The following is a 24981-nucleotide window of genomic DNA, read 5'->3' on the forward strand; positions in this document are numbered from 1 at the left end:
AAGGACCTACTGAGGGACCAGCTTGTTCCCTCCGTGTCTGTTGTGTGCTATAGTCCACGTGGCAGCTGTACTGTACACATATGTCTGCTTGTGTGGCTCACAGCATCTCCTGTGTGTGGACAGTCACTTTCTAGTCTGTAGGCTCAGTCAGTTCAGTACTAAAGGCCTCTCACAGCCTCTTTGTGGCCCAGCAGGAGCTTTAGCTCTGGGTGGGAGTAGGAGGTTTGGGGCACACCGCTCAGTCTTCTCCTCTCTCTGTAGGAGGCACAGCGTCTCTTTGTAGACGCAGAACACACGACTGGTGATCTCTGAGCTTATCCCTGCTTGTCCTCTCCCTCTGCTTCTTGCTGCTGCCACCTCTTTTCTCTTTGCTTCTAATAGTCTGGAGTTCCTCAGATGCACGCCACCACCATATCAACACCACACATTTATTTATTAATGCCCTGTGGATGGACTGGTTCGCACACCAAGAAGATGACACCCACCATATTGACTGTTTTCAGCTGAAGTTCTTTAAGAATAGCTCTCTAATTAGGAATCTTCAGACTGCTCGTTGTCTTGGACAGAATTATTTTATTTTCCAAATGAGTTTTAGTCATAATGAATATAAACCATCAAACAGTCCAGTTTTGTTGGGTTAAATATAGTTTGAGTGGGTTTAGATAATATTACTGTAGTGTGATCACAGTGGCTCTACAGTCCTGTCACTTTGATTTGTGCCAGTTGCCATCTATTGCTGAAGTCTGTCATCTCAGACATTTTTCTCAAGAGCTGGTTCCTCACTCACTGTTCTTCCCCCGATTTCCCTCCCTGCCTCTCTGTTGGTGTCAGTACAACACATAACTCTCCACAGATCAACTTTGTGAACATCTCTTCATCATGCTCACATCCATCACTGTGTGGAAAACACCAGACAAAATTCACAGGTTCCATTTGACAAGATTTATGTGGTACATACAAAATCAAAGAAGGGACTGGGATCATCTCATATTAGATTTATTTTGGTCAAATTTTTAATATATACCAAAAAAAGTGTCTTTTTACAGAGCTTTGTTTTCAGAAGACACTTTATACCTTTTGTATTGTACACAGAAAGCTTTGATCATGGGAAGAGTATCAGCCAAAAAGAAAATCTATATTTGTTATACATTTGAACAAAACTGCATTTAAATAACTTGAAATGTTAATCTACAGTGAAAGAACTATCATGTTTGTTACCAGTTAGCTCTAGATTAGCATCTCACTGATATACAGGGCAGCCTTCCATAGAAGGGTTTCTGAACGGACCTATACCGAGCACAGGCCCAGGCACCTGAGGCATCAGAGGAAACTTTGACTAGAGCTTCTTTTTACAGTGACTGCTAACATTTCCTCTTAGGAAGTCAGTGACTGCAAAGAGAAATAAAATTGCCACAAAGAAATGCTAAATGGGTATGAGACAAAATTAATAAACATGAATCACTAAGCTTCCATAATTTATTTAGATACTGTAGCCAGCATTGTTGACCACACCTGGGCTGTGTCCAGAATCACTATCTACTCACTATATAGTGTGTTCGCCATGTTGTAGTGGTGTCTGAACACCGAGTCTGTAAATCTAGCCACTACATACTGTAGTCCACTCAAAAGTTTCACATAAAAAGTGAGGTGGAAAATGATCATCGCAAGGTCCTACAACTGTCAGTAATGACTCAAAATTACAATTAAGTGTCTGAAATCTCAATTTACTGTTCACTACTGAGTGAACTACCTGGTGTACAATAGGGAGTAGCGAATAATAGTAATAATAGGGAATGATTTTGGACCCAACCCTGTTCTTTCTCAAGGCAAGTTGAATACCAGCTCCGGGTAGGTTTACATGGCACAACACATCTCACATCTGGTATGAAACAGTGACATCATCAACAATCCACAAATGTGCATCTGGAAAAAAAAAAGATAATTTTGATGTAAACAGCTACGTAGGCATGTCATCCATCACTTAAGATTTGTTCCCTGCTGCTGGGGCATTTTAAGATCCAGACTGCACTCCCGCTTCACAGCGTCGACAAGCAAATGGCTCTCATTGGCCGCTAATGGGGAATTTAATTAGTTTGACAGGGGCTAGATGAACGAATTGAAGCCACATGAGATCCCTGCTAATGTAGTGTAATGGCTAGCGTGTGATTAGACGTGAGCACATAATTCAGAATGAATCACTGACTAGACGCTGGAAAGTTCAAGAAGTTTTAACTTTTTAGGCTGAAACAGCTGAACTATAATTAGCCCGTTTAAGGCCATGTAAATCTACTTTAGGCCTGTTATTATTATGAAGTAAGAATGAACCATCTTCATGTTTGTGTTTTCAGCCTTTTAGAAATTATAATACTTTACATACCTTATTTAGCAGCAGAAAACAACTGCAGCAACTTGTTTTAGCTGTCATTTAAAGGAATAACTGGACATTTCAGACCTCTGCTCATGTGCTTTTTTGCTGAGTTAGATGAAAAGATGAACCACCGTCATCTTCGCCAAGAAAAAGTCTGGCACAAAACTCCCTGTAAAACCACATTCTGGTTTTTACACTTTCTTCTTTTTAATGGATAAAACAAAAACAGATATAGCGTTAGTGTTTTAGAGGTGCTTCTAGTCTTTATGCTAAGCTAAGCGAAGCTAAGCAGCTGCTGTGGCCTATTTACTGCGCAGACATGAGTGGTCTCATTTCTCTCATCTGTCTGTCAGCAAGAAAGCATATTTCCCAAAGTACTAAACTATTCCCTTAAGATGAAATGTTTATATGTTTCTGTTCATACTGTTGTGAATGTGTGCAGGCACAAGTGTGCTACAGTCAAGGTTTCCTCTGCCCCCAGGTCCTAATTCAATAATAACTTGCTAATCACTCGACCTGCGGTTCTAATTACAAGTGTCATTAAGTGCTCCTTGTTACTAAAGAGCTGATGGGGAGAGAGGCAGGGAGAGTGTTGATACTATTCTTACAATCTGACATGTTCCAGTCCAGTCATGACCAATGTCATCAATGTTCATATATGTTTTACAGGTGTTTTTAGTCATTACAACCTGGACCTGTTCATTATTTTGTCTTGAAGCTCGTTCAGGTTCCTCCTAATTGTGTGTGTGTGTCTGTTGGTCCAGGGGAAGGAGACGACAGAGGAGGAGGATGAAGTCGCTGTGGGAATGGACAAAGGCTTTATGGATGAATTCTTTGAACAGGTTTGTTTCTCTCACAGTAATGATCTTTCTGTCTTCTCTGTCAGACACTGTTATTCCCATGCACACATTAAGAGAATCATAGCAGGCATAGTAAGTAGTCACCTTAAATTAAAGTCCATGTCTTGTGCTGTAATCTACAGTCTACATGGGTATCGTTCTTCCCCTGATTGCGTTGGCTCTTCACAGTGCTGTAATCAATCTCATGCCATTCCTCTTCCCTGGGGAGCAGAGACATGATTTATACTGATGTTGCTGGTTTGGAATGGATTATGTATTTTATTTTATTTCATAAAGCTTTTATTGATTTTAAATCACAATAATTCTCTTTTCTCATTAACATGTGTGATTTCACTTTTCACTTTCCTATGTAAAGCTGCATCAGTGCATGCGTTGGGAGTATATTTTCCTGTACACACTGTGCACATGTGCTGAGAACACAAACTGAACATCAACATGTAGCAGCAGCTGACATCGCCTCCCCAGAGAGATGGAGACCTGCTGTGAATCATTAGTCATATGGAGCCAAGCTGACTTTACTCTGTGACATCTTTTTCAGTGAGTAAAGTGGCTTCTGAAATTCCCTTTTAATGGACCTGCGACATACACCTCCCACAGCGAGTGGTTTAGAAGTAAAACTACAGGGTAATTCAGCTCAAACAAGAAGAAAGGTGTGGAAACTTTACATCTTTTAAATACTCCACGTTTATGGTCATATATCATGTTTTTCATCCTCTGTCACTGCTATATTTATTATACTTTATGAGTGAGTGTATTAATTTACGTACAAGGTGGCTTTAACTTTGAAGCATTAAATCAGCAAGTTCTTATACTTGTACGACCCATATGGCCTTTTGTTTCTTCTCTCTTGTACCACTCATAGGGACATCTCATTAAATAGTGCTCCTATGGTAGCGGGAGGAATTGCACCTCTTCCTGAGCTTTACAGACCTTTGTCATCACGGAAACAGCCATAAGCACAATTTCAGCAAGTCCATCATAGGTATGATGTTACGATTATGAAAACATCACGGTTTCATTATGTTTTGTCACAGAAACTACTTGGTTTTGCTGAGGAAGAAATACTTCGTTAGGTTTAGGTAAAAAAAACACATTGTTACATTTAGACATAAACTGACTCCTCTCATAATTAATACTGTTGCTAGAATTGGCCAAACTAGAACACAACATTTTGTCGTAATAGCCTGCTGGCACAAAGGACAAGAGGACAGTCTTGTCAAGCATCATTGCAAATGCTGCTAAAAAGGTGGGTTGCCTCAGGTTGAATGCCATTTAGAAGCATTTGTGAGTTTGATAAACAAGTTTTCAAAGCGATATGAGATGTTAAATTGCATGTGACGGAGCTTCAGGTTCATCAGCCAAAAACCCTGTACAGTATACATATTTAATATACAGTTTCAAGGAAAAGCTGTGGAAAATACAGACAAAAAATATCAACCGCGAGAAGCAGCCATCACCTGTTGTGACTAACCTACAGGCATATGATTCTAATATCCTTCAGACAGGTATAGAACTCATTTTAAATTCACATGGCCCATACAGTTTCAGTCACCTATTACCACAACCTCTCATTCAAGCACCTGAGCAGCACATCAAGAGATGTGTCTCTCATTCATCAGCTGCTCAGCGCTGCTTTCATGCTGCTCCAACCAGCAGTCCAACCCCCTCCACCTCCTCCAGCATTAGCATTTCAGTTTTTCTGTTCAGAATGAGCTCATGTAAATTTAACTGCTGTGTATCTCCCTCTCTGCCTGGTGTAGTGAGCACAGAGACAAGTCTGTTTCACTACTGTGTGGATTTACATTGGAGTGCCACAGGAGCAGAGCTATGCATGGCTAACCCAGAATGTGCCCTGTTGTTGTAATAAATAGCTGACACCAGGAATGAGCATCCTGATCGAACTGTCAACTTAATGTGACCCACCTTCATACGAATGCTTTCAGTTCTGCCTTATCCATTGAGACGTCCATTTTCAAATCACTTTCACCGCCAAAGTTGGAGTGGAAACAGGACAAGCAGAGCGGCCCAGATCTCTTGCTGGGAAATTTACTCTAATCCATCCAAAGTCTGCTTGATCTACCAGTGAGTCTTCTCCCACTTGGTCTTGCCTGCTTTCTCTCATTAATTCAAAAAATGAATTTTATAAAACCAGGTTTGTCAGCGTTAACTTCACATTTGAAATGTAATTTTATGAGTTTGAATTGAACTGTCTATAGAAATTCTTATAAAAACAAGGGCATTGTTTGGGTGGGGGGGTTGTATCTTGGTATACTAAATGTGTTTCCTATTATAGATTTTTTTATGATTTAGTGGTTTGTAATTAAGTGGTTATATTTGGTAATTTTACTGTTAATCTGTGTTTCAGGTGTAGTGCCTGCCAGGGACTACACATGGAAATGAGCTATTAGCTAATTGTGGCGTAAGACATCTCTTCTCATTATATGAGATTAATGTTTCTCTTACGCATGGCCCCTGATAAATAAACTTTATAATCATAGCAATAATAAATGCCTCTAAAGGAAGGTGACCAGGAAGCATACCTAGTTGCCCAGCAACTTGAAGGAGCCGTGGCTTGACACTGAGGTCTGGTTGAACCACTAAGTAGCCCAGCTTGTAAACGGCTGCTCGTGTTCAGTCTAAAGGCCCATGCACATGCTTCAGTTTGTGCAAAATGCAAAGAAAGAGAGACAAATGGTTCCCAGCTACCCCTGCAACTTGTACTCAAAGTCTAGTTCTACAAAACACAGAGGAAATCTCCTGCTTTTGAGGTTTGAAAATCAGAATTACACCAAAAACTGTGTGATTGCAGGATGTTTTAGCTCAGAGGGAATATTGCAGCCTGCAGTCATGCCTCTCACGTCACCTCTTGCTTTTGTTCTGCCACTGCTTCTGGCCTCTGAGAGACAGTTTGTATCTATCTGAGGTATCAAAGCATCCATCTGGAATTTCACCCTGATACATCTGTCTCCAGTGAGAAAGAAAGGGGAGTTGGAGTGAAGTGCAGAGACAGGGAGATCAACAGAGAACAGTTTTAGAGAGGATAGAGGGATGGGGGAGAGAGAGAGACTTTGAAATGAGAGAGATGTGGAGAAGTAAGACTGCAAGGCCAGACTTGAAGAGTGTGGTAATACCGTGTCAGAGATCAGGCTCTCACCCTGACTTGGTGCATTAATTAAGCTTTGAGTGGTGATGTAGGAGGACAGCAGACAGTGGAGAGACCGCTGCAGCCCTCTGTCCTTCACTCACACCACAACATGGCAATCAGAGTGTGGATATTGATTTTATAATGTGTTTGTGGCATTTGTGTGAGTGTATATGTGGCTGTTTCTGGTTTTACTACATAATGTATTAAAGTGTCATCTACTACATTGTACCTAGTATCTGTGTGTTTGTGTGGATGTTATCACCTACATGGCAGTTAAACACTATATTCCATCATCGCATGAAGAAAGCAAAAGCAGCACGTTTGGGTTTTATTGTCACTGCATATGTTTGACACATGAAAACTAAATGTTGTTGCTCATAGAGCTCAGCGCAACATAGAACAGACCCACAAACAACTGGGATGTAAACTGGTGTGTGTTCTTTTGTTTTAGCAGACTTGACATGTTGGTGGTATTCCAGCAAAGCAGTCTTTAAAAGTGGTGATAGTGATGATGAAAATCTGTCAGGGCGGGCTCACAGGTAGGCTGATAAAATAACAGCAGTGGTGAACGCAGACAGATGGCGCGGTTGACACTTCACTGTGATGAACGCCACTAGTGGAGAACAGTCTTTAGACAGGACCACAGCATTAGTGCACCATTCCCTGGTGACATAAACACACAGTCCCACCAGACAGCAGTGATGGCCTGTCATCTCTGTAGAGAGTTGGCCCGTACAGAATATTGCCAAGTTTCAGTGGAAAGTGCGGCAGTGGAGTAGGTCTTTATTGGTGTTAGTCACAGTAGTCCTCATAGTTACTCTAGAAGATGTCTCGAAGAGTCTGGCGGATGGAGCTCAGTGCTTTTTATTTTCCACAGTTGAATTCATGACAAAAGCACTGAATATTTGGCCCACAAGAGGCTGCTGCTTTTGCACATGCTGCCATGGCAGCCAAAACATCAGTATATGTGTCCTCTTAACAAGAACTGTATTATAGGCCAAGCTGCTGTGGCTTGTGCTTTCTAGTTATCTAAACCCCTCAGATCAGAAATTCTCAACACAATCCCGAAATTGTCTGGTATACACAGTACATGGTCAAAAAATTGCAACGGTTGTTTCATTCAGATTTATTTATGACAACTTGTGCCTAAAAATAATGGAAGATGACGCAATTTAATTAGTATTTAATTTCAGTTATAGGTTAAAACTGCATATACTTCATTTTGAAACATTAACAAAGTTCTGAAAATCAGATGATGTAAATTACAGGAGTGGGCATTCATGATTTTTGGATTTTTCATAGTTTTACCATAGTTTGTTGTCCATTCAGGAGCTGGTTTCTATTTATTTGTTTTGTCTTGTAACTGGGACACAAGGATAATAATTTTAAAAATCCCTTCATCATAACAATAAAAAACACTTTAACATTAAGGGGATTTATAGGTGACAACAACAAAATCTTATTTTGTGATTTTTTTACAGTAACTTCAGTCTGCATTTTGAATTGTGATCAGTTTGGAAACAATAATCCAGTTTTCCGTTTGTAGTAAAGAAAAATTTAATTATATATAATTCCAGTAAGAGTCATACGTTTAGCAATCTTAGGAACTGTTACAAGGTGCTTTACAAATGTTAACCCTCACACAATGAAACAAAGACAATACAAATGTCTAAAAGCTCTAAACTTATTGTTAGCCTTTATGTGTTTATTACATTGTGAGATTCGTTTATGCACCATTACATCTTTCGTTGCTCTTTGTACATTGTGTAGCAAGGCTCATTTCATGCTCCAAAATCCTTCATCTAATGATACAAGAATGAAGTGAGTGAAAGCAAGACAGACTCACTGTGGCCTCAAGCTTGTATTCGTTCTCCTTACTAGATAAAAAGTAGATCTTTACACCAGAATAACTGCAGAGAGATGGCGAAGCAGGAAAACAGCAGGTTAACACTGTATTTGTGCAAGATAGAGAGCATACTGTCAAATGTCATGCTGTCATCTACAAGTTCATTAAGAAAAGTAGCAAAACTGGTAAAGTGGTCCTGCAACTCTGTGTATCTGTCTATTTGTTTTTGCATGTATTGTGAGCGTTTCAGCAGCGTCTGATCCCGGTTGTTCTCCTACACCAGTACAATTTGCCTGGTGTCTTATGAGTACTGAGACATACACGGTGACTAACACGTGGTTTCTTCACTGAGACGGCTTGGAGTGGTTTCATTTCCTGCTCACCTACCTTCACTGTCACGTCCCTGTATTCTGTCTCCCTCGCTTACCTTTTAACTTCATCTTTCTGCACTTGTCTGCCCGGCATTTATTTAACTCACCACTCACCTCGGTGTGCTTTCCCTGGTCCCTGATGGTTTTTCCAGAGGCATTTATGTTGTTATTAAAAAAAGAAAAAAGCAGATCCAATCAGCAGCTAATTAAAAAGGTAATGGGAGAATAATAACCCAGGCAGAGAGGAGGTGTGCTCAGGAATGGACAAATGGAGGGAGAGCAGAGCTGTGAGAAGTGAAAGAAAGGTGGACCACAAATGGAAAAGTCAGACCAGAGCTATGCACTGGGAAATGACCAAGGGCATATCAATGAGAAGAATGATTTGTTACAGGCTGGGCTGTAGCGGAGCAGGTGTAGAGCAGGGGACAGTGATCAGGGGTAGATGACAGACCCAGATGAAAGTAGAGACTGTTGACGTCACACACAGATGTGACCTGCTGCTCGTCCAGCTGTTAGCTGAACCAGAGGCAGCACAGCTGGCAATGAGGCAGCAGTGAGGAGGAGGAGTGATTGGTTAGAATGTCCAACCTGTGACGTGCAGAGTTCAGAGGAGGATATGCATGTGTTGTTTGTTGTGTCAGTTTTCTTTAATGCATTCAATTACGTGCTCAAAAGAATAGTTCATTTTTTGAACCATTTCCGTTCTTAATCACAAGAAACAAATGGATACTGAGACGTGCTCCAATTTGTTTTCAGGGAAATGATAGATGATTGCACACTTTTGTGCACTTTTAAGTTAGACTTCTTAAAGTAAGTTCAATTAATGTATCTCTTTATGCTAAAGTACACAATAATACTGTGTACAATAGTATACTTCCAACTTAGTAACAACAGCTTGGCTCTTTGTGGCCCCAAGTACAAAGCAAAGCCCTTAAAGACGTGGTTTTTGGAGCACTGACATCAACCTCATCCAACAAAAAAAAAACAGGAATTCCAACATCTGAGTCTCTACTTTTCTTACAGGTCAATGGAAACTAATCCCATTCTTTCCTGTTTTCATGACTTAAAAAGAACATTTGTTTAAATTAATTGGGCATGGCTCAGTTTGAGTTCATTATTAGTAGCAGCTGTATATTGAGGAGGATGCCTTTGTTTGCTAATTTAATGCCATAAATTTAGTCTACACATGACAGTCGTAAATAAGAGATTGTGCCAGTGTTTGTAAAGTCACAGATAAATTCTAACTGAGGCATTAAACAAAAAACTTTTTTTGATATCTGTGTGTTGTTTCACATAACCCTGCTTCTTTCTACCTCTAATGTGATAATGGCATCTTCAGTTCAGGTTCTCTCACCATCAGTCTGGCTAATCACTGATGCTTCCTGCCTCGTACACGGAGCGGATCTAAAGCACACTCTGGTCTCGCTTTCTTTCTCTCATGACAGGTGGAAGAGATTCGAGGTTTTATCGAGTCTCTGGCAGAGAAAGTTGAAGAGGTGAAGAGGAAGCACAGCGCCATCCTGGCCTCACCTAACCCAGATGAAAGTAAGGCAGTTTGATTTTTATGTTTCTCGTTTAATTCTCTCAGGGTAACAGGTTCAACACAGCTGGACCTTCATAAGTGTTTGTGCTCCAAAAATATTTTAGTTTCATTATGACCAGACTTGAGTATCTCAGGAGGTCAGGTGGAGTTTTTGCAGTTTTTCTTTTCATTGTGCAGTTGCATTTTATCCTCTGGTTCCAAAATATCACATAGGTGTGTGATATTAGACAAAATCATGGCATTTCCACTGCAGAAGTGTTTTTAGTGGATGAAGAGGCTTTTGAGGAGCTTTGGAACATGACCTACACTCATCTGGAACTACTGGGGCAAGGTTTGCAGGGCTACATGGAAAATGAGGAGTAAAGTTAAATCGCATAAAAAATAAAATTAAATTAAAAAAAAATTAAAACCCACTTATGAAGGTTTCAAAAACATACTGGCGTCCATCAATGTTTGTTATCTGGACCTTGTTCTTAGGTAAGAACAGAATCTGCGCACACTCAAGAGCACACACACATATTTGAACGCTGACGTGTGTGTGAGATTCACATTCATGAATCAGACGTAGACTTTTTTAGGACCTTAAAAACCAAACACTCTCTCAAATTGTCAAATTTAGACAGATGTGTTCTTTTCTACCTCCGCATTTCCCTTTTTTATTCATTCTTGACATTTAACTGAAACAGCATAGCTAGGCAACAGTAAACACAATGGACAACAACATTTTATCATCTGTTATTCATTGGTCTGATTTGACTAATCTTCATGTTCTTCAGATGTAGTGGAACCAGTGTTCTAGTACTCAAGTCCAACACTCTGACTCAGGTCCAACTAGAGCCCTAATTTTCAGACTTGGACTTGGACTCGAGCATTGACTACATTCAGACTCGGAGGTTGGAGTCGAGGACTCAGACTTTTATTTATTTATTTGTTTATTTTTGTAATAGGCCATAATAATTTGGCATAAGATACTGATATTAAAACTGGTTCACCTGCACCATTCTGTACCCGACACACTTCCATCAATGCGTACACTCTGCCTTTCTATAAACGATTTTTATGTATCAAACTGCTGAGCATCATGGTGATGCAATACACTATTAGAAAGTTTGAATCAGAATCAGAATCAGCATTATTGGCCAGGTGTGTCGGACACACAAGGAATTTGACTCTGGTACATCGGCTCTCAATGTGCAGCCCCTTGCTTGCCCCTTGCATTGGAATATAAAAATCTAAAATTGCGACAGCTGTGTCAATTGTGTTTAATGGAGACCCTGATGACTCTGACTTGGATAATGGAGACTTGACTCAAACTTGACACGGATTATTCTTTGGTGAGTCAGACATCACTTGGATTTGAGGTTTAGTGACTCAACTAGAACACTACTGAGAATGAAAGGGGCATTATGTTGCTAGTTTACTTTCTGCGTATAGGCAGTTTGAGTTTAGTTCCCAGGAAATGTTTGATTAAAAAGTGTCAGGGTTCTGCCCTACCACTTCCTGTGTTGGGCTCTTATTTTGTCGCCATTTCCTGTTTTAGGTTTATTTGTTAGGGTCTCCTTACAATAATCAGTACTCATTACCTGCACCTGGTTTCACCCCATTATAAGCAGCCTTCTCCCATCAGTAACCTGCCAGATTGTTCTTGTTTTCGTGCAGATTTTCCAGCGTTATTCTTGCTTTAGTGACTCATGTTCTTGACCCCGGATTGTTTCCTGACTACCGATTTCTGCCTAGCCCTCCTGAGTGTTGTATGTTTATCCTGTGTAACGACTACTGAACCAGCTTCTTGACCTCCCATTTTTGGATCCCTTGGCTGTGCTCGTTTGCCGGTATTTGACCCTGGACTGTTGTTGACGTGGATATTGGATTCTGGACTATCGCTCTGTATTGTCTGAGTGTATATGGTAAACCATACTATATTACCCCATCTCGCCTGGCTTTGTAATTGAGTCCACCGTTAACATTGTGGGTAGCTTTTCGGACCGACCCTGACAAAAAAGGGCTAAATGAGTGGAGAAACATAATGACGGCAGATGCTTCCACACATGGTTCAAGGGTCACTGAATGTCTTAATTTAGCTTTTAGATTGGTCTGTTGCAATAAGCCACCCTAGCCCTAGGCTAACTCTGAATTACTCGCCATGTTTCCATGGTAACAGTCAGTGGCATGGTTCATAAAACATGGCTCATGATTTGTAGTTTTCTAACAAAGTTGTGAGGTAAGTAATGAGAGGAGAACGAGTAGTTAGAGAGTGCAGTAACCTGTTGGAAGTATAAATCAGCCATTCTCATTTACCTAAGGAAAATATCATGAGCCAATTAGCAGAAGTACTAAAATTAGCCCTGCAATATTAAGAAGCCACATTTAATCTCAGCTACACATCTGCACTGCATTGAGATTTTATGCGACTCTAAGTTGGTTTTAATTGTTCATCTCCGTGCTGTTTTTCTCACTAAAATATCCCTGTAACATTCTTTGCTCAAGTGAACAGAGCGGAACCATAGAATGGTTACTTGGCCACGTTTTTTAGTTTTAAAAAGTCTTAATTTACTCAGAATTCATGGCAAATGAGTCCTGTTTAGACTGCTGCTATAGTTGTTTGAATTAGTTACATCTAATGTGTGAAACTGGCCCCAGATCTCAACCTTACAGAGCCTCCTACAGCATGACAGATTTTACACTGGGCCCAGTATCATAAGCTGTCCAAATGAGGGAATATCCAGTGTGACAGTACTTTTGTTCCACTCTTATATTCTGTTGGTCTTTAATAACATTAATGTTTAATGCTGCAGTGACTCAGTAATGAGTCAGAGAAGCTCTTAATGGAAGAAAGAAAGAGAATAAAGCCAAAAGCTACTGTTTTACATGCAGTTTAATGTACAAAGGCAGCCAAAAGCCTGATATTAGTAGCAGATTCCACTGAACAAAAGCCAGATAAATGACTCCATACTTTAAAAGAAATTGAGCAAATAAAGAACAATTTGTGACAAAAGGCAAAACCCTGCCTGTGAATGGAGACTGCGATCAGTGTGAGAAGATGAAGATGGTCCTCTCTGGTCACCCCTGTTTGTCTATTTTTTTCCACTTTTCTGCTCCTTCTTCATTGCTTTTTAGTCCTGTCTAACACCATGTGCCCTATTTCTCTGTTTCTCTATTCTCCCATTTCAGCCACTCTCCTCTCTGCTTTTGTTCAGTCTGTGCTGGATACTACAATCCACCTTTCCCCCTTCTCTTCCTCTGTTCTCTCACACCTCCTCCTCTTTCATTTATGTCAGAGCATTGATCTAGGCCCCTGCTCTCACAAGGTGCATGTTGCTCACACTGCTAACACCTCCCTGTTCCTTTTCCTCTCCCTGATTCCCTGTGTCCTACCTGAAAAAGCATCTGTCTGCTTGCAGCAGCAGGCATCAGTTCACTTTAGCTACAGTAGCTGGGCTGTGCAGATTTCTCCCACAATTTGTCTCCTTTGTGACTGAAATCAGTGATCTGTGTGTGTGTCTACCTGATAAATGCACATCAGCCAGCACATGATGTAAATGTCAGGGTCGTTCATTACATGGAGGTCAGTATGTTCTTCACTGTCTGCCTGTTGCGTTGTGGCCAACTGGACCTGAATCATTGGAATATTCCATCCCAAGATGCCACTTTATCTCCTTCATAGCAGTGTGTGTGTCTGTGCTCCATACACAACTCATTTGCATTGAGTAATACGTTTTGTTTGGAGACATAATGGTGCCCAGACTATATTTTAATCAACATGACAACAAAACAAACAGTAAACCAGGACTAGAGTACACAGTGAATTCAGCAGTTATATTAAATATTAAATGTATCTGCACAAACATCACTATGAGCATTTCTCATTGCTTTGCTTGACATTATGCACTCCTAGCAAATAACACATGATTCCTGTATTTATGGTTATGTGTAGGCAACTCAAAGCTCTGGGATGAGAATATTAAGAAGCAGTGGTCTTGGTTAAATACAGTACTTAAAGAGGAAAGAGGTGTACAACCCCAAAGCAGAAAAGGTTCATACAGCATGTAAAATCAAAACTAAAACTGAAAATAGTGATGTGTAGGTGTAATTTTGTCCCATTGTTCCTGCAAACAAGTCTTAAGGTGCACAACAGTCCTGAGTCTTCGTTGACATGACTTGTGTTTCAAAATGCACCACACATTCTATCGGGGGACATGTTGGGACTGCAGACAGGCCAGTCCAGCACTCACACCCTCTTCCTTCTTCACAGCCAGGCCGTGGTAATGTGCCGTATGAGGTTTTCTGATTTGAGGTTGTATTTGTACAGTAGTTTTATCCATGTTAGCAGCCTGACTCTCCACCACTTTGGTCCACACCGAAATAGCTCAACAACCACTGGATGGACTGTCATAAAATGTGGAAAACACATTTATAGATTCATTAGGATGAGATGGTGATCCCTGATTTTCAATATAGCAAATTTCAGTTAAAAGCTGGTTTATGAGCAAATAACTGCAAAACTAATGATAATTAGCCTTAGCTGTAGTTTTTTAGGGGCCTTCCCCGGGGAGGAGGCCCCGGGGAAGACCCAGGACACGCTGGAGGGACTATGTCTCTCGGCTGGCCTGGGAACACCTCGCCATTCCCCCGGAGGAGCTGGAGGAAGTGTCTGGAGAGAGGGAAGTCTGGGCATCTTTACTTAGACTGCTGCCCCCGCGACCCGGTCCCGGATAAGCGGAAGAAAATGGATGGATGGATGTAATTTTTTAGACTGTTTTTGTTATTGAGAGCATGTGAGCTTTGTGATGTTACTGTACGACTGTGTACAGGCTCACAGAGTACTTACGCCTTGTCTACAGAGAAGGCGTAGTGTGAGCAGTGTGTTGGCAGAACAGCATCAGCAGCAGCAGCGCTGTGTGTCTCAGATGTAGGTCACCTGCTTTTCTGAAGCATTCAAAGTCCGATACAGCATCACTGTAGTCAGGCACATAACACACAGGAAAATAAACTTAAGTAGGTTTACACAGACTCGTACTGTGTTTTACTATGTAGGCAGCTTGACTGATTAAGATAGAGGTTTATCTGTCCTGTAAGATGCACGTGAGATAGCTGAAACACTTCATGTGTAGACAAGCCATAAGACTCTCAACTGTCACTAGCCTTTATTTGTAAGTGGTATTATTGTGTGTTATGTAATTGTGTGTGGGATGGATCACAATAATAGCATGACATGAAAAATGTATAGTGAAATACACTGAATAAAGCAATATTAAATGAAATATACAGTATATATATCAACAAAACATTGCAGTGAGGTAATAAATTGCCTCAAATTTTAAAAAGAAGTGTAAAAAAAAGTCCACACTGACTTGAGGAGACCTGGGTGACCTTGGGAAAATCTCAGTTCTCTTACTTGCATCCATGTTTCCCTCACTTGCATCTATTCCTTGTGTCTTAGTCCTGCCCATGTAAGCTGCAAGGAGAGAGGACAGAGGAACCGGGGAGACCCGGTTTAAAGGAAATTCAACACCTTTGCATATGAAGCGTCCAATCACCGATTCTGATAAAGATCCGTGTCAGTATATAAAAGACTTGTGCATGGATGCTCTCTTGTATCCTCCCTCATGACTCGTCCACACAACCTCCTCAGAGCTTTGGGACGTCCTTCTGGATGGCTGATCAGAACAACTGCCAGGTCGGTCGAGGAACATTCAGATAAGGGAATTGGGATTTCCCCCTGTCTCTGGTGTCAAAATCATGTACTTTGCACGCCAAACAAACACTACTATCTTTGTTATGATAGGCTCACTCCCTGGAATACAACAAAACACTTTAGTCATTGAAATGTATTTTTATATGTGAATATAATGTAGACAAAGTGGGGATGGTGTGTTGTTTGTGCATGTTTCTCTGTGACTGCTGTGGTACGACATGTCTGCTTCACATTGCACTGGGGTGTGTCGTCAAAACTAATTGCACAGTGGTGTTTTAATATCAGATCTAATGTTAAGCTTAGACTCATTCATTGTTGCATTGATAAAAATAATGCCCACATAAAAGGACCATGTGGTCTTTACCAATCTTTATATTAAAAACCTAGTCAGTTTGTCTTATAACTTCTTAATATTGTGCATTGTGAATGGTTTGCTGCCTTTTCGTTTATCTGCAGTAGAGTAAGGAGCCTGTTCTGCTCCTGCTGTAACCTCAGAGTGGTTCCTACTACCATTTCAAATTTAATCTTCTTCATGCTGAGAAGTTGTCTCCCCCTTTTTTCTTCTTATAGTGTTTTTCTCATCTAAATAATTCATTCCTCACATTTTCTGTCTCCGACATAAACACAGATGTCATGGATATTTCCAAAACAGACGGCGAGTGAAATATTGGTAGTGAGGGTGATCGAAGCTTCATTTATCTTCCTGTATTTTTTCTCCAGCCTGCTGTTACACAGAATAATGGAGAAGTATTAGGGAATTATGCACATACACACGCACACAATATGAGTTAGTTTTTTATTTTACTGAAGGTCTTTTACAGTTCAGCATAACATTTTAAGGTGGTAGACCTGTTTATCTCATGGTTTATCAGTTTCGTAATCACATCACGACTCCCCGGCCACCGCCCACCTGACCACTTTCACAGCCCGACCTTCCCACTTTTTCTCATCCTCTTCCTAATGCTCTGCTCAGGGAGCTTTTGTGTTTGCTGACTGAGACATTTTCCTGGTGACCTCCACGGGGTTAATTTCAGCCCACTGGCAAAGCCTCTATTAATACACACACATACCGACACATGGAGAGGATCTGTGTAATATTGCCCTGGCCCCTGCCTTACACATTATCTCATATCAAATTTTATTCAACCCCCTAAATGAAGCAGAGCAAATTTTCACAAGGGAATTGCAATATACCGTGTGTGTGTGTGTGTGTGTGTGTGTGTGTGTGTGTGTGTGTGTGTGCGTGTGCTTCTTTTTGGTTTGTCGGTGTTTGTGTGGGATGTGTTTGTACAGTATGTGCCCAGCAGTGTACAATAGTGAGTTCGATAATGATGATAGATTAGGTACCAGATCATAATGGGTATCGAACCTATGTTTCCTCATGGATACATTCCTCTAATGCAGGAAGGGTAGTCACAAATGCATTTATACTTTGATGCATTATTGAATTCACATTTTCCATTAAATAATTGCATTATTTGTTTTCTTGTGTAGCATCGTTGTTGGCCTTGTGCAGCACTGTCATTATTTCGACTGATGAGACTGTACTTCTATGATTTGGTTGGATGAGGTTGAAAGTCAGTGAAGGTTGCTTCTTCTGCAGGAGCATCAGTGGCCTTTGCACCCAGCGTCTCCCGGGAGACTGAAAGGAAACACAGTCTTTAGAGAGGTGGAGGTATTAAAACCTTTAAGAGTGCATGTTTGACTGACATTAGAGTAGAGTAACATTGGAAAATGAGTCTTCATGCCACTGAGAAAACAGCTGGTTTTAATGTTTTCAAAACTTTGCATGTCATTCATTTCATTTGAAATTTTTTTCTGTTGTCACCGCCTGTAGTTGCTGTCATCTTTCCCTCAGTCACTGATGTATTGTCTCAGATAGTAGCTTCCAGAGTATAAGAGCCGTTTACACTTTTAGATAGTGATTTACACACCACTCTCTTTCTGTAGTCTGATAACTACAGCAAGTGCAGCTTATCTCTTCCATCCTGTCATTTCCCTTCTCTTTAGTTGCAGGTTAGATACCTATCATCATGGCTCTCACCGGAGGAAGTGTAGTTCAATGTGCTGAATCTGTTTTGTAGCATTGCATTACCGAAGACAGGGCAGTGGTTTGGGTGTCGCAAACCTCTGGAAGAGCAGTAACATGTCCAAGCCAAAATCAAATACCATGTGGATTATACATTTGGGTGTATCCATGATGTGATTTATGTAGATTAAATCATATTGTTGTGCAGTGTACTAGCTACTGTGCATTAAATCCAGAAGCTGAACTGCAGCACAAAAATACCATTTGCAAGCTTAAAGTTGATCAGACTGCTCCTAAAAATAGTGTGTATCTACATTTGCAGTGTCACAAGTACAACAAAATTATTAACATTAAACAAGATGACATCTGACACGTGTATAAAAACAACAATTTGAACTTTCAGTCATGCCTGCGGTGCATTTTTTAGATACAATTAACATAACCAGAGTGTCTGGACTGCAGGAGGAAAGCTGGGATCATAAAAGATTGATCCCAGTGCCTTCCCATTGTACATCAAAACCATTTGAGACACGCAGCCTGGAGTGATACACTGCAGTGTACATAGAGCATGTGAAAATCAATGCAAAACAGAAAACCAGTGGAGAGACTTCAGATATGTGTTTTCTTCCAGCGTTTCTGGTGAAGCTTGAATTTTGGATCAGTTGTAATGTCAAATTCCAACAGCTGCTGTCTGCGAGAGAATTAGTCCACAAATAAATAAAAACTGAGTAAATCAGGCTGGGCTAACGTGATAATGTTTTGTTTTGTACAGAACTACATCTTTAGTTTCAATCAAGGGACCAGAGGAATATACATCGTGTGTGACTTGGTTTTCTCTCAAACCAAATCACAGAAATTAACTTTGAATTACTGTATAAATGGAGGACAAATGAGTAGTGCAGTTGTTGACAACATCTCAGAAATAAAGTAGGAAATCCACAGTTTTCATTTTGCTGAACTGCTACCATGTTACTTACATGTTTAATTAATGAGATGCAGAGATCCTGCTCCTTAACACTGACTCTTGAGGGTTTATTTATTTCTCAGTGTGTTTTTTTCATCCACTTAGTGTTTGCACACTCTGACAGCTCAGCCTCCGGTTTCTAAAGAGTATCGTTCCTCTGACTTAAAAATCCTCATCTTGCAGTGCTAGAGATGCTTGTTTTAATTGCAGCCTCTTAGTGTTACTATTTCTAGTGTCAGTTTTGGCTGAGTGCACTTCCACCCTCAGAGTGCTCCTTGCCAAATCTCCTCCACCCTCAACTTAAAATTTGAAAGTGTTGTGCAAGTTCCCCCAGCTTTTTATTGTTCCTCAGCTAGCTTTGTCTTTGTGTCTCTCTCTTGTATCTTTCTCTATTTCCTTTTCTCTTAAACCTCTCTCATAATGTCTGAGCTGGTCTTGACTTGAAGTCAAAGTGTGAGAAACTAAAAACTGTCAATTACATATACCTCAAAATTGTACTTAAGTAAGTACTTAGTTACTTTCCACTTCTGCTAAAGATACACACACACACCCTTATGCACACAGAGGAGGTCAGAGCTAGTAAGACCGCTTATGGATGAGCGACTTTAACTGCTCTTTGTCCTCTTGACTCCTGAGCCAGCGGTCAGTCGGAGGTGTGCAGTGGTACTACTCTGATCTAGATTGAGATGTCAGGTGCTGGGAGGCAGGGGGAAGTTTCAAAGTGACTGTACCGTGTTAGCTCACAGTAACCTTGTTAAATGGTCTTGGAAGATGTTGCAGGAGAAAGAGAGACTTTAGAATGAAGAAGTGGGCGGATGTCAGTGATTTAATCAGGTACAGCACCCACATCCGCTCGCTGTCTTACTATGTGGTTAAAAACATCCTCATCATATTCACGGCATGATTGCACAGATATCCACCCAGGATAAATTACATTTGGCTCATAGATGTGGAAATGTGTTTTTACAATTGGCATGATGAGGCTTATAATAACCTTCGGTTTAATAAGTAGCATTGTGCTGTCTATAACACTGCCAGACTTGCAATGAACACTTTATATAAATGATCAAAATCAGTGCAGCAGAACAAGAGATATTTTCTCTTTTATTCCATACATGCTTCCTCCTAGCTCGACCACCGACAGTCTGGTCAGACATTAGAGGGGAGTGATGGTCCTCGTTTTGGCTGGCAGCAGGCTACAGAGGCCTTTGAGCTAACTTCTTTATAACTCCACACCCCCAGATTCTTTTCAAACTTGTAATCTAGAGTCCTGATGGGTGCACTACTTTAGTGGTTTACAGAGCCTTTATCAGATTCATGCAGCTCCTCTGGAGCCACAAAGGCTTCTTTTTTCATATATGCAGTAGTTTAGCACTCAGACTTTATCTGCACAGTTCGTTTGTCATTAACTGAGTTCATACTGTATTTCTGCAGTAAGGCAAATATCAGTGATGTTTGAGGGATGAGTTCAGCTTCTGTCTTTCCAAAACGTCAGACACGTGGACTCTAGACGATCAATAAGCAGGGCAAACACACACAGAGCTGGTAATATATTTACAGAGAGAGCAGAGGGAGACAAAGAGACTGTGAGATGGAGAAAAAGATAAATGGCTACAGGTTAGAGACTGGAATGGCAGCATTTGACCCTGAGTCGTAGAGGAGGAAACAGAATCAACTTGGTGTCTTGTCAGTGTCATGGTACCCTGACATCACATTCACACACACACACACACACATATTGCCTCAGTATAATAATATGACCACTTGTATTGGTGTGACTGTGACAGTCAAGCAGAACCTGGATGCCAGTGTCACATAAGTGAACAAATGCTGCTGCTGCTGCACCAAAACTGATGTAGGATTGAAACTGAAGCAATGTATGAGAACTGACCCAGAGGTTCACATTTATTAGATCCTGTTCATATGCTTTCATCGTAAGATTTCTGATGAGTGAAGTAGTCTGGTGCCAGTGAAACCCAATCTGGAGTGTTTGCAAAGACTCAAACATGATGCTGCAAACAAACACCAGTGTAAGTAGGCATCATTTTGGTTAATGGTGTTCACCACAGCAGACATACACTCACCAGCCACTTTATTAGGTACACCTGTACAACTGTATGTAATTCAATCCAGCACTGTGTTTCTGAAGCTCAAAATGTTTCAGTTTTTGGTGAAATTGTCATAAATGCATAACTTCAATTATATGTTTATGATTGAGATCACAGTTAAAGGTGGTGTTGGACTATATTATATTCAGAGGTGTCCCTAATAGTCTAACCTTCTAATATATGTAGCTGGGGAGGACAGAAATATAGAAACATTGAATTACATACAGTTGTACAGGTGTACCTAATAAAGTGGCCAGTGAGTGTATACTGTAACACTGAGCTTCAGGTGCAGTGTTAGGCCAGTGGTTTCAGGTCAAAGGCAAACTTTGACATTGTAGGACATGTGCTTATTCACTTTCTTGCAGAAAGAGAGATAATAAAATCATTATCACTGTCATATCTCTGCTAAACATCTCTGCCTTTTAACTTAGGCCTGAGAACTGCTGGAAATAGGTAACCTGACTTTGTCCAAAGCCAACAACCTATTAGTTCCTCTAAAGCTTACTAATTAACACGTGTCTTGTATGTCTAGGTACAGGGCGGCATGAAAGGACCAAAACAAACAACAGAGTAGTCTACCTCTAATTATTTACAGACTTTCCTACACCATCTTCCTACAGAAGACATGAATATGTTAAAATGAGGCAACTTCTAATTTGCAAAGAAAGGCAAGAATATATATATATAAATAATCAATAAAAATGATCTTTAAAAATTCCTTTATTACATTTAATAAAAATCCTGCAGTAGCGTTTGCTGCGTTTTATCTTCTGGGCCTTTCTTCCTTCAGCCTTCCTTCTTCCTTCCACATTTCCTTCATTTCTTCCTGCCGTCTCCTGGCTCCCCAGCTCTCCCTTTCTCTTTTCGAAACAATCTGAATCTGGCGAGAGGACTGACTGCACACATCGCCATAGCAACAAAATCTTAATGATGGCAACAAGCGTGACCTGAAGATTCCGTTTGAGAGCGTCTGGGATGGAGTGCGAAGCCACAGCTCAATTGACTCCTCAGTTGTGCCCTCTAATTTGCTTCCCTCTCACTTCTCCCTCTACTTATTCATCAGTGTCTGCACTCTTCCTCTTTTCGGACAGCCAGTAATGAGGCTGAATAGACACTTGATCGAGAAGGTTGGTTTCCTCTGTTTGGTAACCACAAGGGGGAAATTTAATCTAACTTTTTAACACACATACTTCGCACTCACACACACAAACACATGCTACGTATGGCCCAAAATTATCCCCTGTCTTTATGTTATTAACTCTTTGATGCCAGTGCAGCTGACCTCATGAAATGGGTTACTGGAGGTTGCTATGGTTACATAGAAATCAGAGAGACATTTTTCCATAACCTTACACCTCTGTGAGTTTCTGAAGTTGTGCGAACATGTGCACAAGTGGACAAAAACACAAAGGTACAAAACACTGTTACTGTAGTGAAACAATCCAGAAATAAATCAGTTGTGCAATGTAAGTAAAATGTGTCTTTATTGACCAGCTAAGAAATCAGACTACAGCTTATATGTTTTCTGTGGTTTATAACTTAGTAGAACTACAAAGCAACTCTTGCTCTGCACACACACACACACACACACACACACACACACACACACTCCACAAGCACTGAGTGCTTACAGTATACCCAGAAGCCCTAAACCCACCACCTCAGATGAGTCTCTGATCCAGTATCCTGCCTACATTTTGCCAATGGCAGCATATTTACTGACAGTATATACAATTTTATTAAAATTTATACCAAGAATGTGGTGAAATTTGTGAAAAATATTTTGCATATTTATTTGGAATTGACTGAAGTTTTGTCCATTTCATCTGTAGCAGCTCTGATTGGATTGGCTTCTCTGTACATCCTCTGCAAGCCTGGTGATATTTTGCTACCGTTATTTCAGTTTCTTATGCTTTTTGTCAGTTACCTCTCTTTTCCAGGTGACACTCTATATACTATTTACTGTATTTTATAGTGGTTCCTATAAGTTACTTAAATATTTGAAGGCACAATGTGGGCTTTCCTTTGTTCGTATCCCTCATAGCCTGGCAAATGTGCTGAATGCATTTCTTTCTTCATGAAATATTTGTAAAGCTGCTTTTTGTTTAAAATTTTAAATCATGCATTGTTAGCATCCATGTTTGTGGGCTTACAGTCTGCTGTGTTTCTTTGCACAGTGCCAACAAACTATCAGTGCAGAACCATCTGCAGACCCTAATACATCACCTGCATGTATGCACGTTGACCCACTCATAAAAAGCATTGGTCCATATTGGTCCACAACTTGATGGGGCATCTGACTGGCTTTGGACAGGGACGTCATCTCTCTAGTGTTGCTTTAAAAAAGAAGAGAAAATGTCAGAACCCCCCCAAATTCATGCATCCAGACTTCTTTCAGTGAGCCTTTTTTGCAGCTGATGTCATGTCTGAACATATTAGTTAGTGCTCTGCATACTGTATCCACCACTTTGACCCGCTGAGCTGTATGTACCCTACCGCAGGCTGTTCACCGATAAGCAGATTACAAGCTTGTACTGCTTTTCTGATCAGTGTGTAATAGGTTCACCCTGTGTAATGAGCTGGTGTAGTTTCATGTTTACAGATGAGCTGGTTGGATGCTTCCTAGCTAGTTATGGTGTGTTGAAGCTGCTCTTTGGAATTCGTATAACATATTTTATTCAGTGTGATTAAAAATGAGGTCTTATCATCATGGTGTTACTGTCTGCTTCTGTTTATGCGTTTTCAGCTGTGAGCTGTCTTGCCTACTAATCAACGTGCGGTATTTCATATAGTGTCACTTTGTAGCTTTAGAGAAGGAAATGATTTGTCCTAATTTTTAAGCTTCTTCCTTATCGCAAAATATATGCAAATATTATGTTTTAATAATTGAGCATCTCGTAGCGTTTGAAGTCCCCCTCATACTGTGTAATCAAATTATGCACCAGCTCTCTCTGTGATTGGGTGCAGATGTTTGCTATGGGTTTCAGTTCCCCGTGTCTTTTATTCATCTTTGTGATTTATATTGTTTTAAAGAGGCAGGTAACATACAAAGACAGAGTCATTATAAAAGCACTGCAGGCAGTTTAGTTTGACTAAATAATTTGCTTGAGTAACTTTTAAGGACCATCTTTTATGTCGGCTGGCTTCCCGGGGCTCGTTAACATATGGAGATCTGGTTCTCTTGTGACATTAAAATGATAAATGCCTTTCTCACTTCTTTGCAGTGTGCTAAAAATGGCAATTAATGCTCCAGGGAAAGTGTGTGTGTGTGTGTGTGTGTGTGTGTGTGTGTGAGAGAGCGAGAGAGAGAGAGGGAGAGGGCGAGAGAGAGAGAGCGTTTGTGTGAAAGCCGATCTGTTTTCTCTTTTCCCTCCTGTTCTTCTCAATATTCAGCCTCAGATTTTTCTCTCCTCTCTGTGGTGAAAATTAAATAGTTGGGCAACAGTTTACTTTAATATCCCTATTTAGCATTTCTAAATTTTCTTTTCTTTCACTGAATACTAATACAAAGTAGCTTACCAGGATGCAGTCATAACATTAACATTATACATAATAGACCTGTAGGTTATTTGTTAGGTGTTTCGGATGCTAGTGAAGCAGCTGGTGGCCCACACCAACTATTTTGTCTCTCTAGAGAGAGATGATTTGTAATTGTGAGGACAGAGAATCAAAAATGTTGTGAAAATCTGTTTTTCTCTGTTCCAGTTTTCTGTGCAACTACAAACGAAAAGTTCATTAGACAAGATTAGTCAAGTGAGCTATTCATGTGTATCTACATCACCAGTTTTCTTTCAAATTATTTTCTCTGTTCTAATTTGATTCCACTTTAAACAAGCAATAAGTCTCTTGAAGTCTTTGAAATTACAGAATAATCACATCTTAAGTTGGAATGTGAGGCTAGGTCTGGTGAATCTAATTAGTGCCCTGGTGTTCAGCACGAGAACAATGCTTTCTCAGAGTAGTTTAACCGCATGCAATAACCTGAGGTGTCTGTAAAATATGATTATAAAGGGCTGTTTTGGCTGGAATGAGTGACAGAAGGGAGAAAAGAT

The 24981-nt window shown here is 40.4% G+C and overlaps 1 protein-coding gene across 3 annotated transcripts in view; it reads left to right on the plus strand.

Moving 5' to 3' along the window:
- Window positions 1-24981, plus strand: part of LOC109974346 (syntaxin-1A) — a 58544-nt gene that overhangs the window by 11968 nt on the left and 21595 nt on the right. For all 3 annotated transcript variants that reach the window (XR_002276953.1, XM_020624508.1, XM_020624507.1), the window contains exons 2-3: window positions 3133-3210; window positions 10036-10135. Coding sequence is in view for 2 of the 3 variants with exons in the window: in XM_020624508.1 (XP_020480164.1) it covers window positions 3133-3210; window positions 10036-10135 (178 nt within the window). In the remaining variant the exon portion in view is untranslated. The remainder of the gene's footprint in view (window positions 1-3132; window positions 3211-10035; window positions 10136-24981) is intronic.

The sequence above is a fragment of the Monopterus albus genome, unplaced genomic scaffold (genome assembly GCF_001952655.1).
Source record: "Monopterus albus unplaced genomic scaffold, M_albus_1.0 scaffold328.1, whole genome shotgun sequence".
NCBI classification, from domain to species: domain Eukaryota; kingdom Metazoa; phylum Chordata; class Actinopteri; order Synbranchiformes; family Synbranchidae; genus Monopterus; species Monopterus albus.